This window comes from Mytilus galloprovincialis, chromosome 2 (assembly GCF_965363235.1).
Source record: "Mytilus galloprovincialis chromosome 2, xbMytGall1.hap1.1, whole genome shotgun sequence".
NCBI lineage: Eukaryota > Metazoa > Mollusca > Bivalvia > Mytilida > Mytilidae > Mytilus > Mytilus galloprovincialis.
This window is the reverse complement of record NC_134839.1, coordinates 52,636,160-52,651,914: the sequence shown is the minus strand read 5'-3', so window position 1 is coordinate 52,651,914 and position 15,755 is coordinate 52,636,160. Positions and strand designations below refer to the sequence as shown.

General features: G+C 31.1%; 1 protein-coding gene across 4 annotated transcripts; it reads right to left on the bottom strand.

Moving 5' to 3' along the window:
- Window positions 1–1,760: 1,760 nt before the first annotated feature.
- LOC143063831 (cilia- and flagella-associated protein 77-like) lies at window positions 1,761–11,254 on the bottom strand. Of its 4 annotated transcripts, none has more exons than XM_076236219.1 (7): window positions 11,052–11,254; window positions 9,623–9,728; window positions 8,433–8,676; window positions 8,046–8,148; window positions 7,654–7,674; window positions 3,650–3,760; window positions 1,761–2,605 (listed from the first exon to the last, which is right to left on the bottom strand). In XM_076236219.1, the coding sequence occupies exons 1-7, from the start codon at window positions 11,145–11,147 to the stop codon at window positions 2,477–2,479; spliced, it is 810 nt and encodes a 269-aa protein (XP_076092334.1). In that variant the 5' UTR covers window positions 11,148–11,254; the 3' UTR covers window positions 1,761–2,476. The 4 variants fall into 4 exon arrangements, with proteins under 4 accessions (XP_076092334.1, XP_076092333.1, XP_076092332.1 ...); XM_076236218.1 differs by lacking the exon at window positions 7,654–7,674 and adding an exon at window positions 7,550–7,570; XM_076236217.1 differs by lacking the exon at window positions 7,654–7,674 and adding an exon at window positions 5,736–5,762.
- Between the last annotated feature and the right edge of the window lie 4,501 nt (window positions 11,255–15,755).

Genomic DNA, 15,755 nt, shown 5'->3' with positions numbered 1-15,755 from the left:
GTGCAATGAACCATGAAAATGAGGTCACGGTCAAATAAAACCTAAGCGACTGACATAAAGATCATAAAATATTTCCATACACCAAATATAATTGACTTATGGCATATAGTATTTAGATAAAAAGACCAAAACTCAAAAACTTAACTTTGACCACTGAACCATGAAAATGAGGTCAAGGTCACATGACATCTGCCCGCTAGACATGTACACCTTACAATCGTTCCATACAACAAATATAGTAGACCTATTGCATATAGTATGAGAAAAACAGACCAAAACACAAAAATTTAACTTTGACCACTGAACCATGAAAATGAGGTCAAGGTCACATGACATCTGCTGGCTAGACATGTACACCTTACAATCATTCCATACAACAAATATAGTAGACCTATTGCATATAGTATGAGAAAAACAGACCAAAACACAAAAATTTAACTATAACCACTGAACCATGATAATGAGGTCAAGGTCAGAAGGTCATATCAAATTTAGTTATCCTATTACTTATAATAAGAGAGAATTCAACATTACAAAAAATTTGAACTTTTTTTTCAAGTGGTCACTGAACCATGAAAATGAGGTCAAGGACATTGGACATGTGACTGACGGAAACTTCGTAACATGAGGCATCTATATACAAAGTATGAAGCATCCAGGTCTTCCACCTTCTAAAATATAAAGCTTTTAAGAAGTTAGCTAACACCGCCGCCGGCGGATCACTATCCCTATGTTGAGCTTTCTGCGACAAAAACTGTTGTGCACACAGCTATTCTTTTAAAGTTCCCTATTAATAACTAATGCATGTTGTATCATTTTTTTCTTTGGAGACTCATTGCACTCAGAATATTTATTTTTTTGTAATATTTCACTTAAATAGCAAGAAATGTTAACACACGAGAGTACTCACAAGGTCGAAGGTGCATGTACAGCTTCCAATAAAGGGACTTGGCTGCATTTTTACATTACTGCACAGAAAAATGTATAACTTTTGTGTGAAATAGTTGTCATACCTCTCAGGGGAGGGAATGAGGTCAATTTTCTATACCACTGGGAACTCCGAACCATTAGAGGATATGACAAAAACTGAAATAAATCTATCACATCTATTAAAAAATCCTCAAGACAAAAAAGCAGTTGTAAAATGGGGCAGGCCTCCTGTATCCCCCTATTGATACATATACAAGCACAAAAGACAATCTGATTGACAAGAAATTGCTAGGGACAGGGCCTCAGAATAGTATTCAAAATGATATTTTGTACTGAAAGTTATGCAACTTTATAAAAAAAATATTTTCCATCTATCACAATTGGTTCCTATTGAACTGAATTATCATAAGTAGAAAACAAAACCCAATTTTTGTTGATGTTGCCAACTACACTGCCAGAAAAGCATTTTTTCACCTGTCTTGCATTCTGCCACATAAGTGACAGTCCATCGGACTAGGATGATAAATGGCTGACCAGTGTTAAGAGAGTCATATTTGTTTTTTTATTCGAAAAAGAGCAGGCTAATGCCTCTACAGCACTAGCACCCACAAAATGGAAAGGGATTAATATAAGTTGCAATAACTTGTTTCCCAATCCACTATAAATAAATATGTTTAATCTAAACTAAGTGACAGGCCAGCAAAAGCTATGGATTTTTGTTTTTAAATTACCACATATGTATTAGGTATTTCACTCACCAATTAGACAATGAATAGGAATTAACAATTATAATATACTCCTCATCAGTTTGTATTAAATATCAAAATAACTCAATTCTTCACCATTTATTGATTAGTCAACATAAAAGTGTTGCAATAAATAAGCATTGTACATTTTTTTACAAACAATACTGTGTTTATATACACGATCAATTTATGTGAGCCCATTCTAGCTGTAGTGAAGTAAAACAATATGGCATTCTCAGAACACAAGTTGGAATGTATATTTATTCTAATGGGCTTATCATATCAATGAATAAGTATTTAATTCACAAAAACTTCTCTTTTACATAATTCTAGTAACTCTTGGATGAAATACATATTAACAGTAATATTACAGCTTTTAGTTAAAATTCACATACATGTATATACAGAGAATTCATAGAAAGTACATACATAACATGTATCTAATTCAAAAAATGGTACATAAGTAAAGTATGCATGAACTTCATAAAAGTAATGCACAATCCCAACTTTATGCATCCGAAATGGACAAAAATGATGCAAAAAGTCGAACCATCAGCATAATATGTTAAAAACTTCACAATACAGCAATAAAGAGAGTAATATAAATTTTTTAATTACAAATAGAATAATTTACAATTTTTATGTACAAAACATAAAATAGTATAAGTTAAAAATACTGTTATTTTAAAAGTAGAGACACAATTTTGGTTGGTACATAAAATAATAACATTGTGAACAAATCTATCACGTCTGAGATGTTTTAGTTATCACAGGTGGCCTCAATTTTAGAAATAATATCTTTAGTTACAGGCAGGTTCATATACACCATGTCCAAAGTCTCCCTGTCTGGCTATTTGGTCTGACTGGTAATTTCCATAGGCTGAACGTCTAGCTCCAGCTGATCTGAATGTCTGTAGAGATGGTTTTGCCTATAAAAAACAGTAAATATAAAATTAAAATTGTATCTTACAAATTAATTGAGACGCAAATGTATTTAATGTCTTCTTAAATAAACAAAGAAAGACAATTTAAAATTGATCTTCAATCATTATGATTTAAGGCAGTCCATATCTTTCCACTTTATATATATGTAGTAAATGAATACAATCATCTCTAACTGAGAATGACTTTTTTGACTCAGAAATGTGGACAATAAAACTGATAACCTTCATGTAGGTTTATCTTACAATTACTACTTAAGTGCCATTATGGGAAAATTTGTATCTAAAAAAGGAAACTTGTAACTTATTAGACATACCACAAGTAACAATTGTTAGGTTTTTTTTTCATTGTATCTGATACATTTTTACTAACTGGGTGATAAGTTCTATTCAGACAAAAAATAACAGTTTTTATAGTTCATCATTTACTGCTAGATGTTTATTTCCAAATTTTTAGCCGTTGGAAAAATTATTGTGATTGACATACTTTGGAAGGATAGCTACGGATGATTCCGACAACAAATGTAGGCGTGTTATACACCATTGTAAAGATAATTCAATTTATATTTATGATATAACAAGTTTTAGTGGGGTTATGACAGTCTAGAAAGTGGCATATAACGGAATTTCGTCACCGCCTGACATTTTTCTGAAATGCTAGTTAAGTACCTTGTGTTATACTAAGGTATATAAGAAATTTTTTTCTGAGACAAGTGCCTGTGGATGCATGGGAAATAAATTAGACTCAATATTATACTTGATACCCAATTTCACGATTTGTACGTTGACAATTGCATGGGACAGAGAAAAAGACATATGGACGTAGCCAGGGGCAATTTACATTTAGATCCAGAAATGTTCATAAGGGTGGTCCCACTGACTGCCTAAGAGAGGGTCTGCTCCGTTAATGATTTAGTGATTCCCTAAATAATTAGCCAAACTATCAACAAAATAGGAGGGGAAGAGGAATGGTCCCTGGAAAACTCTCTAAATCCGTTGCTGATTGAGTAACTATTTGGTCAATTAACATACATTATCCTTGAATCTTGGAAGCTGCCACAGAGGAGCATCTTCTACAGGATTTTGATAGGTTCTTAGTAAAGAAGCTCTGGTTTCATATACACAATTTGGATTTCTTCTGAGCTGTAATTAGAACACAAAAGTTTTAGTAAAAGGGAAAATCAAGAATGATAACAAATGAAATATAATACATAAATATAAAACAAAATGCAGTATATTATATAAGATAGTCACTTGCTATGTATATACTGAATGCACTAATAAATGACGTGTTTAGTGACTGCTCAGTGTCAGTCCCTGTATTAATATACTTCACTATTTTAATATTGTACTTTTTTTGTATGTCATGATCATGTTTCCCTTTTTTAAAGTCTTTAAATTTAAACTTTTTGTTTTAATTGGGAGACATTCTTTCTTCAGTACATTATTGTCAGGATGTTTACTGTATCTTCTTAGTTCAAATTTCAATTTCTCTTGTTTTGTTCAATGATTAACATTAATATATATTTGAACTCTAACTTTTCCTCTTCATTTTCTGTCCAAAATTATAAACCATTTTTTTCAATAACATTTTCATAAAACTTTAAGGTTAAGCAAGGATCCTTTACTGTTTTTTAAATGAAGAAAAAAATTATTTACTATTTGTATTTGATATAATTTGTTTACTTTTAAAACATGTTTACAGTATAGCATAAATGTAGACTTTTAACATCTAGACAGAAAGACATATAAAAGTATGATCAGGGTTCAGAAACAAAGGAATTGTAAGGATAAATCTATATAGATATTCAGCTACAAATTAAAGCAGCTAGATCATGCATTTTTTCTTGACTGAGTGAATCTAATTATAATCATAGAATAATTTACCAGAAAAACAGAATATTTAACAATTTTGTCTGGACTTTAAACAAAAATACATATTTTTTTAGTACATGTATTCAATATTATAAATTTTCTTGTATTTGTTCTACTGGTCTTCTTATGAAAAGTGCAGTACAACTGTACAGTTGAACCCATGCACTGATTTATTTATAATAGAAATCATTCAAGGATATTTTACATGTTAGTTCAAATGGTTTATTAATTATATGTACTGCTTTTCCCTTGTAAAACAGGGACTCAAATTCTCAGTAAATTGTGGGTACATGTAGCACAAATACCAAGTCAAGTTGATTATGTATCAACGTAAAAGCTGGTTTGAAATGTGCAGATAAGCAGTCAGATATGAGTAGATAAATTTTAGTCATTTGGACTTTATATACTTTTTTTTGGGCAGTTCTATCAAATTTATTTCATTTTTTATCCTTTTTTTTACAGTAGGTTGTAATGTATTCTATAAAAAAATAAGTGTTTTTAAGCCGACCTCTGTCCATTGAAAGCATGCAATTGGACACTTGCTTTAATAAAAAAAAAGTTCATGCATCCAGGGAATTGAGAGATGTAGAGCCTCTTTACATGTTAAGAAATCATGGAGCAATTTTTTTTTCACTCAATAAAAAATCTTAATATTTCATACAATTGTTTGAAGATCGATCTTCATAAAAATCAAAGTAGAAATATAAATTGAACATTTTGTTTGGAAGAGATATGTGCTTTTGTATGAAATAAAAAAAAAATTATAAAGTTTTGCCGCATGATTATACATTTTAATACTGTGGATTCAATTATTTTTGATGGTACCAATTTTTCATGGATTTAGGAAACTTGCATTTTCATGGATACTTGATTTCATGGTTTTTCAAAAGTCTGCATTTTTCATGAATTTAGGAAACTTGCATTTTCATGGATAATCGATTTCGTGGTTTTTCCAAAGTCTGAATTTTTCATGGATTTAGGAAACTTGCATTTTCATAGATACTTGATTTTGTGATTATTCCAAAGTCTGCATACAATCTTTTAGAAAATTTGTAAATCGTTGAAAATTTAAATTTGTGGTTTAACTTTTCCCACGAAAAATTGGTACCCAACGAACAATAATAAATCCACAGTATGAAATATACCTAAGGTACATATTTATGCAATACACAATAATAATTCATGCATTTATAGGCATTCTAGATTTGCCAGGTCTTATTATTTGTGCAATTTATCACATTACCCTCAATTCTTTCAAATGTTGTCTTTTCTGTTAAAGTTATTTAAAAAAAAATATATAAGTAATTTGTGAAGAATTCACTACAAATATACACTATTTCAAGTACTACAAACATAAATAATTACAAAATGTGATGATAAGTTAAATAACATAGTGATCGAATTTATACATGTGCAAAAGTATAATGAACCAAAAAAGTTCAACTTTTAATTTTAATAGTATACCACAAACAAACACAGGGAAGAGATTCAAACAGTTTAAGATGTACAAACAAGGTGGAGGTAATTAATTTTGGAAGTTATGGATTCAAGATCAGTGAAGAGTTGCCTCCCATCAAGCTAAAAAATACATCTTTTTGTCGTCTCTTTTACTGTGACAAATAAAATTAAAAAAAATCTTCATTGACTTGCATAAAATCTGTTCAATATGTGAAAATAAAGAAAATTCCTTGGCATCCATTTGATTCTTAGTAAAAATGATGTCTGCATGTGGTTGATATATATATATATATATATATAAATATAACTTCAGCAATCATGGCCGTCATGACCATTGTTTTTTCCTTGTAATTTGAGGATGAAAATTTACAATAAGTGTTAGGCTTTAATTTGGAACCCTTGAATTGATGTAGTCTTAGGATTTCATTAATTTCAAGGAGATAAACCCAATCTGAACAAAATGAATTTTCCTGATTCTGCCAATGAAACTTAAAATATTTTTTGAAAAAGCAATTGATTCCTTATAAAAGCTACCATATCATCCTTTCAAAGCCAACAAAGCACCATTCCAAATTTTATAAAAGCCTGAACTACAGCAAAGGAGAGATAACCCTAGTTCCACCTGATATTTATCAATTCAGGTATATATAGCCAATTACCTGTTACCTCTGTTAATATGTTAATTGCAAAAAAGTAAGGTAAAATCTTAGAATTTATGCTGAAATGAAGTGCATATTTAAATAATCCAAAAGGTGAAGTTTTAAAAATTGGAAAATTTGATGTCTAATTGAAAATATTTTACTGAAGAAAAAAATCAAAATGGTAACTATACAGCTTTTTTTGGCATGAACTATATATAGTACAAATAAAATAGTAAGTAATGGTAATTTTTCATACATGTATGTCCCATACATACAAGGTTTGATTGAAAACAAATTGGGTTTATTTAAATCAGAATTTTATGAGGATTTAATTCCTAGATTTTTATCACAACATTTACTTATTTAAATTTCCGTATGAGCAATTAAAAGCCTTCTTTGAAATATGTTTTGATTGATTATGTCTGTCTGAGTGTTGTTTTTAATCAAATATCGTATCAAGAATAATTGATGTATTTATGACCAAAAAAAAATATATTTTTTGCAATGAAGTGTCCACATAATCTCATGATTTCACTAAATTGTAGTCTTTAAAAAAAATATTCATTATTTTAAACTTTTTTTAGATTTGAAGGAATTCAAAAATAGAAATATAAATTTTTAAACCAAGCAATTGCAAATACTTAACTTTTCCTGAAGGGTATTTGATGATTTCTTTTAACTAAAATAAATGCTTCTTACCTAAATTTCAAACATTTAATACTAAAAATATCAAAAAATATCATCCCATACCTAAAAAGAGGAGTAAAAAAGACCAAAGATGAAAATGAAGATCTAGGAATTAATTAAATAAAAAAAGTTAATGGCTTTTAAAATTAAATTAAATTATAATTTGAAGATTTGCTGTAAGTCACCATGATGATGTTATACACTATTAAGGCTGAAATTGACGTACAAAGGGAACACATGTTCATCACATCTGTGATGTATTAACACTCACTGTTCCAGAACTGCATCCACTCTGAACATAAAAACATTAGATATATGTGTATAAATTCCATCAAACAAAATCATGATAAAAGCAATTATTTTTTTTTACCATACCTGATAACCACCTTCTTCCTGCTAAAAACCTTGTCTTATAATTAAATTTGAAAACTTAAGATTTAGGGTCCATAGTATTGACCCGGTACTAAATTTCCTCAACACTACATATTGTAGCTTTTAACAAACATTTATATCTGTTGACATTTTATCAGAAGCAAAAAATTGAAAAATTAAAATTTTATAAATTACTGTCAATTTAAAAAAATTTATATATACATGTATTCTGCTGATGATAAATATGTTTGGGTAACCTAGTATAAATTAAATTGGGCATATAAATTCACACAATAACAGTTGTACACTAATTATAAACATAACAACATTTTTTTATTTCTGCTTTTTCTGTAATTTTCAAAATCTTTAGCCAATATTTTTTGTGTATTATATACCTTTGATTCTTCTTGTCTTTTTGAGACTTCTAGTTTACGCCTGTCTTGTAACCATTTATCCTGGTATTTGTGTTCTAATAAATCAAAAATTGGTGTTGAAGGTCTGAAAAAATAATAAAGCCATAAAACATAATGTATCTGGTACAGTAACTCTTTTCATCAGACAGGGACAGCAATAAAATGTACTTTAAATTTATTGCTCATACTGCTGTTAATTAACAGGTTTTATATATATACAGAACAAGCGATACAAAGTCATGAAAGTCAATTTGACATATATAATTATTAAAGCTAATTTCTTTAAGAGTTAGAGTAAATTTCAATGATAACAAGTTAATAGGAAAACAGTCTCAAATTTCATAACTTTAACATTTTAAAATTTTATACCTTGTTGAAATACCAAACACCATAGAAGGAGGTATCCGTCTTGTTCTCGTTCTTGTTTTCTCATCACCAGCTGTTTTCCGTCTGACATCATGGGTAGCTCTGAATTCATAATTTTCGTTGGCTGTAACCAAACCAGTTTGAACAGCAGCTCTGTTCAGAGCCATGAAATCTCTCTCTGAGTTTTTAACTTTACTTTTAAATGGTAGTGTTGTTGTTGAAAGATTTCTTGGCCATCCATGTAAAGCTATACAAAATAAAATATTACATCATATATATTACCAATATAAGTCATATATTTACACAAAACCAAGATAATGATCACTGAATAGAAAACATATTATGAAACAACTTCATGTCAAAGTTGAACTAGGTCACAAAACTTTTAAATAGTTTTCAAACAATTAAATTTTCTAAAAATACTTTCTGATTTACATTTTCGGAAATCAATAATCTTAAATTTAAATGAAACATCCAATTTGACAAATGCATGAAGATATTTTTTTTTTTATGACAAACAGCAATAAATGAATAGTTTCTTAACTTGCAAAGTTCTTAAAATGTGACAACATTAAATTCTGTTATTTATATTTCACCCCTCTCCTTTCTTCAAATCATGAAATACATGTACATGTACTGTGATTAGACTGTGCCTATATTTAGACCGTTGGTTTTCCCGTTTGAATGGCGTTACACTTGTAATTTTTGGGGCCCTTTATAGCTGGCTGTTCTTTGTGAGCTAATGGTATGTGTTGAAGGTCTATAATCGTTTAAGTTTATAAATTGTTACTTGGATGGAAAGTTGTCTCATTGACACTCACACCACATCTTCCTATGTCTTTATATGTAACCACTAGAATGTTAAGTAATCAGACAGATTACTCTTTCCCTGACTTTTCTCATTCTCATTTTTCAAAATTTTATTGTGATGTACATTTTTTTACATGTATGTAAAATTGTCTTCCTGTTCTATTATTTGCTTAAATAAAAATTTCTATTAACATGTATGTCAATTAACAGTTAAAGTACTGTACTTTTTAATTTTGAAAAGTTCTTTCTTAATTTTATAACTCAACCACATGAAATATAATAATGAGGTGCTGAAAATGAAGATTAAACAGTCAATGAAAGTACATGTATGTACATGTAAAATGATCATGTATATAATTAGTTAGTAATATAAATATAATTACCATCATCAGCCCCACCAAATCTCTCTTCATTTGGTCTACCATACACAAAACTTCCATCTTTTGGGACCTGAGTATATGCCCTGTTCTTTGGTCTTCCAAGTTCATTCTGAAAATTAATATAAAACTCATTCAATATTAGTAGTTCATAATTTTAATGTTCAAAAGTAGGTAGTTTAGCATGATAATTCTTTAAAATATATTGCTGCATATCAAGGGGAGAGGCTAATAAAAATTGTATTACATTTAGCTTGCATTTATACAAATGTTATATACCATGATTCATTTATCATGTAAGCTGACCCATACTACCTTTACACTAATTAAAGTCTCAATATACAAATGCACATTGCATTTTGTACTGAAGTATACAATTATGATTTGGTATTATCATCGGTTTTGAATACTGGATGAAAAAAGACTGAAAACTTAAATATTAGTACAAAACTCAAGTGTTTGTTGTGAATTGTTAGTAATATTTACCATGTTTACATTGAAATTCTTCATTTGTGCACTAAATATAAACACTCATCCACTTCAAATCCCTTTAATGTCTCAAATAATAATTCCATCATGATTTCAATAGATTAGTAAATGCTTACACAAGAATCATAATAAGTAACTCCTCCTTATATCAGGTTGGGAACAACCCTTCAATGTAATCATTGTAATGACTATCCCTTTTAGTTTTATGAGTGGTGTATTTTAAACGATAAAAAATATTTTTTTGAAGGAAAAAACCTTTATAGTTCAAATGAGCAAATATCTATATTACTTGAAGAAAATTTCCTCAAAGAACTATACCTCTATCTTGTTTTTTATGGTCAAAACATGTCCAAGAATTTTTTAATATTCCCAGACTTGTATCTTCTCTCAATTAATAAAAATATGTACATGTGGACCCCTCTTTTTAGAAAAGTTGTTCCACATGTTCCAAATATAATATTTTTCCCCTTTTTAAGTTAAAAATCTAACTTTTTATTTTATTTACAACAGTAACATGAGTAAAATGACCCCTTGTCTCAGGGATATTCCTCATTGGGGGCTGTTCCCAACCTGTATATTCTTACCTAAAATTGACTAAGTAGGGTTAGAACTTAGGAATCAAATAACATGTACCTACTGCATTTACATGAAGATTATTTTTACTAAGATTAGTAATGTTTTAAAGGACCTCTCCTTGAAAAATAGACAGACAGCCTGCAGAGACCTGTAAATTTGGACTGGCCAATCTACATTGTTGTACATGTACATGTCTGACCAGTATTTTCTTTTTCTTTTTATCATATCATTATTTTTTGTCTATGCTGTGATCAACAGCTGTAACGTGGACATCAGTTATGAGCGTGAAACACATGATTACGTTGATTTGTATCTGTAAACCGAGGAATAAACTGATAAAGTATATTTTAGAGCACTCGTTCACACTCACCCTCAATAACAATTCATTATACAGCATTGATTCTCTATGATTGCCGAGTTCACCAGCTGCTGTAAGGTTAAACGGATTTGAAAATGAAGTCGCCATTCTTTAAAATTTGTTCTTATCTTTTAAACTTGTATTTAAATCACTCTACTCTACAGTTGTTAACAAGCTAGCAGCCATGCAAATCAAATCGTCATAGTGACAGCAAGCAAACATTACTTCCGGTAGAACGACACCTATAAACAGACAAACAAAGGGAGTTAATATTCTCCCGCTAAAAAATACAAATCAATTTATTCGCGTATGAATGACGGTACAATAGTTTCACAGGCACTCGTCTCGGAAAATATATAGGGGAAAATATTCTGAGACAAGTTCCTGTGAATAGTTTTATTAAAAGAAAGAAATATATTCTGATTACAGTGAAAGAAAAAAAAATCAACAATCTATCGCAGCCGACGGTATTCTGTTTTAGAAAACTACCGGAAAATGTGAAACATCTGTTGATTTTCCCCCTAAAAATATCTAAAAAAAACCCAACCCCACCAAACTACTCACCCTTGAAGTTAAATGATTGTTCCCATAGCCGAAACATATGATAAGCAATAACGAAGAAAGTTTCTGTTACAAGTCACATATAGAAATATATAGTTTATTCTCCGTAAATGTAATAGACTATATATATAATTTTGTGGAATTTGTTTCTAACACTTTGCATGTACATGGTGATTGGAACCCAAAAAAAGACGATTCAACCATTTGTCTGATTTGACCAATTTTGGGAACTATATGTATAAGATTCCGAATAATTATTAATAGAATTCGATAATTATAATATGCAGCAATTTAAAAGGGGGTTCCCAGCCCAGAAGAAAAAAGGGGGGATATACCAACTATATGTCCCCATTCAAATGCATTGATCGTCAAAAAAAGGGGGTTCCAACCCCCAGAACCCTCCCCTGGACCCCCACTGAACAGGGATTCGCATACTAGTAGAAATATATCTCACTGTGACAAATCTTTGCAATTAACAATATTTAATATTTTATTTAATACTACCTTACGACAACAACGTAGTCATGGGCAAAAACATTACCATCGGCCTAATGTAAAAAAGTCTTCCAAATCTAGATCACCCTCTGGGAGCTTTGATGACCTTCTTTCACATCTTCGTCATCCACTAGGGTTACATTACATAAGAAATATTCTCTTTTCACTGGCAGTTTATTTTCCAAAACGTTTGAGAGATTATTTACTTGACAAAGGAGGCATCAATACATTTTCTGCATTATACAGACTAGTCAATATTATTTGTGATGTAGCTCTTTTCCGTCTTTTCAAACCAGTAAGATCGGAACCTTTACATGAGGAAAAGAGGAAATTCCTTCCTGTTGATTTTGCCAATAGAGGAATTGATGCAATCAATATCTGCAACGTTCTACACCACAAGGAGGTAAAATCTAAAATTCCTATTTATTTTCAAAATCAGTCTGTTCCTATTGTATCCTGCAGTTACACCAAAACCATTGCACCTAAAATATTTAACTATAAACAAGCATTGCAGGACCTTTACTTAGAACAGTACCTAAAAAACCCTCAGACATGTGACTGTTCCCACTCGCCTTATAATTACAGCCCCTCTGGTCATGTTATAACTGGGGATCTAAACATAATTCAACATGAAAATCTCCGAAAGGTGATTTCTCATGGTCCTAAATTTAGAGAACCCCACACATCAATTGGAACCATAACTTCAAAATTATGGATTCCATTGAGGACTACGCCAGAGCATGGGATAAGCGAGAAGAAGTTGAACTGGACACTGTCAAAATGGGTTCAAACTATCAGGTCTCTGATAAAACGTCGCATTCACAAGTTGAAAAACTGTGTGAACGATCGACCAAAGTCCGTTTTCAGAGACAAAGAGACCGTAAAAAGTCTATCCTCTCTTCATGATAAGTATGTTGTTGTTTCTGCGGACAAAGTTTCAAATAATATTGTCTTTGTATGTAAATCGTATTACTACGAATGTCTTGTAAAAGAATTGGGTATGAAGGAGCACTCAGGTAATCCCACATACAAAGACATATTATTTGACAAGGATGAGATTTTAGCAAATCATAAGTCCTTCATGGCTTCAATAAAAATTGCATTGAACACCAAATCAGAGGACTTACCTTGTTTGTATTGGATACCAAAGCTTCATAAAATTCCGTACACACAACGGTATATTGCTGGCTCATCTTCATGTTCCACTAAAGAATTGTCCATTAGATTGACTAAAATTCTGTCCGCAGTGAAAGAGGGTCTTCAGAAATACTGTGAAACTGTTTACTCGCGTAAGTGATATTAACCACATGTGGATTCTTAAAAATTCTAAAGAACTTCTAGACAATTTTAAATCTCGGTCTTTTTCTGAAATTAGTTCTATCAAAACTTTTGATTTTTCAACCCTGTATACCACCATTCCCCATGTGAAATTGAAAAATCGCCTAAAAGAAATAATCCACAATGCCTTTCAACATAAAAATGGTAGCATACGCTATAAATTTATTACTTTGGGATTTCATAAGGCATATGTCGTTAATAGTGACAAACAAAAAGGTAAAACATGCTACACAGAAGAACAAGTGGTCAGTATGCTGGAGTTTCTTATCGACAACATATTTGTTGAGTTTGGAGGTAGACTTTTCCAACAAATTGTCGGCATTCCTATGGGAACAAACTGTGCGCCTCTTCTTGCCGACCTCTTCTTATTTTCATATGAATCGGAGTTCCTCCAGACACTTGTCAAAAACAAGAGGATCAAAGAAGCCAGATTATTTAATTTCACTTTCAGATATATTGATGATGTTCTTTCCATAAACCGTCATAGTGGAATTAACTATTTGTGGATTCTTATAAATTCTATATATAACTTTTGGACTAGTTTAAATCTCGGTCTATTTCTGAAATTTATTCTTACATACTTTTGATTTTTTAACCCTGTATGCTAACATTGCCTAGGTAAATTTTTAAATTGTGTGTATGCACATTGAACGACAAATCTATGTGACGTATAACATTTTCTGACGTCACAATTGCAAATCAATGAATGTGTTTGTAGATAGATGTTTTTGTGTTCTGTTAAATTGTTCCTTATAAAATTGTTAAACGATGATGACTGATGTACCCATACTCTGACTATTTTATTTATTGTGTCTGTTTAGTTAACGCATCAATGTAAATATAACGGAAATTGATGATACTGTCATCAAAGTGAGAGGGTTAGCGCTATACAATCAGATTTAATCCACCATTTTCTACATTTGCATGTTGAAAATGCCTGTACCAAGTCAGGAATATGACAGTTCTTGTCCATTCGTTTTTGATGCGTTTTGTTATTTGATTTTGCCATGTGATTATGGACTTTCCAAATTAATTTTCCTCTAAGTTCAGTATTTCTGTGGTTTTACTTTTTTTTTCATAACGCCTTATGAATTTTATGTCAAATTTGTGACTTTTCTGTCAGGAACAATATTTCGTCTTATATAAACGTTTTCTTTCTTATCGTTTAAGAAACAGCTTCTCTGAATGAAAAGGGACCACACGACATTCTTTATTCTTATGTAAAAAAAATTCATCCGTCTTTGTCAGAAATAAACGGACCAGAAAATCGGTCGTTAACGAACTTTTACATGTTAACTGACCGGTGGGGAGTCGTTTCTCTGTTGAAAGTGATGGAAATTTTATATTGAAGTTGCTAAATTGTTTACCATATGTTTTCGTCCATTATAAAATTATAGAACACTATTTTTATTCATATACTAAAAATTGCACTTAAATGAATGGCATGCATTGACCTATAGTTATCACTATGACTGGTCTTCATTCTTTCCGTCCGTGTCTCAGTCATTATTACTGTCTTAGTAAAAAATACCTCTCATGGGCAGTCCATATATATACTGACCGACTTTAGAAACGCAACACAAGATTATTCTTTTTAATTCCCATTTTCGAAACGCGCGTCTGGCGTATAAAATTATAATCCTGGTACTTTTGATAACTGTTCAAACATGCAATTTTTTTTTACAACAAACATATGAACAGAAAGTTCTTTCATTACTTCAATGTTTAAAAGAAAATGTCAGTTCGAAAGTTGAATTGATAACGTCATTTTCATTGTTCAAATATTGTGGCATACACTGAAATTCTGGTTTCCCCCTTACCAATGAACGTGTCACCATCAAACGCAATGAATGTCTGTTCAAAAACGCCAAAATGATTGCCAGAAAGGTCAACCAATTCTGATCGGCACGATTTCGGTTCTGTTTTTCACCTTCTTTTTTTGCCGTTTTCAGACGCGGATTAAGGAGGGCCGGGGGGGGCCGCCCCCCCCCCCCCCATTTTCAGAAAAAATTTGGTTGGTTATATAGGGAATCACTGAAGCGTGACGGAATCGGCCCCCGCCCCTTTAGACAGTCAGTGGGCCCCCTCTTATGAAAATTTCTAGATCCGCCACTGGTTTTTCCACCCATTACAATAGGTTTTAGCAGCTATGCAGTTGAAACTTTAAGGCTTTAAATGTTTTTCTGCAGTCAATTCTTTGGCAGTTCAGTTAATGGAAAACATTTATTGCATAAATCTGTGAAAAATGGCATTCAGCAATTTGATTTTAAACAGTTGACGTTGCGGCCGTAGACCTGTCTCGCAAATGACGTTGCGTAATCA

Coding starts and splice junctions, on each gene's coding strand:
- LOC143063831 (XM_076236217.1), bottom strand. CDS start 11,147: ATGGCGACTTCATTTTCAAATCCGTTTAACCTTACAGCAGCTGGTGAA. Junction 5,763..8,045: donor AAAGACAAGAAGAATCAAAG/GTATATAATACA, acceptor TAACTTTAACAG/AAAAGACAACATTTGAAAGA. Junction 2,606..3,649: donor TTCCAAGATTCAAGGATAAT/GTATGTTAATTG, acceptor TGTTTTTTATAG/GCAAAACCATCTCTACAGAC.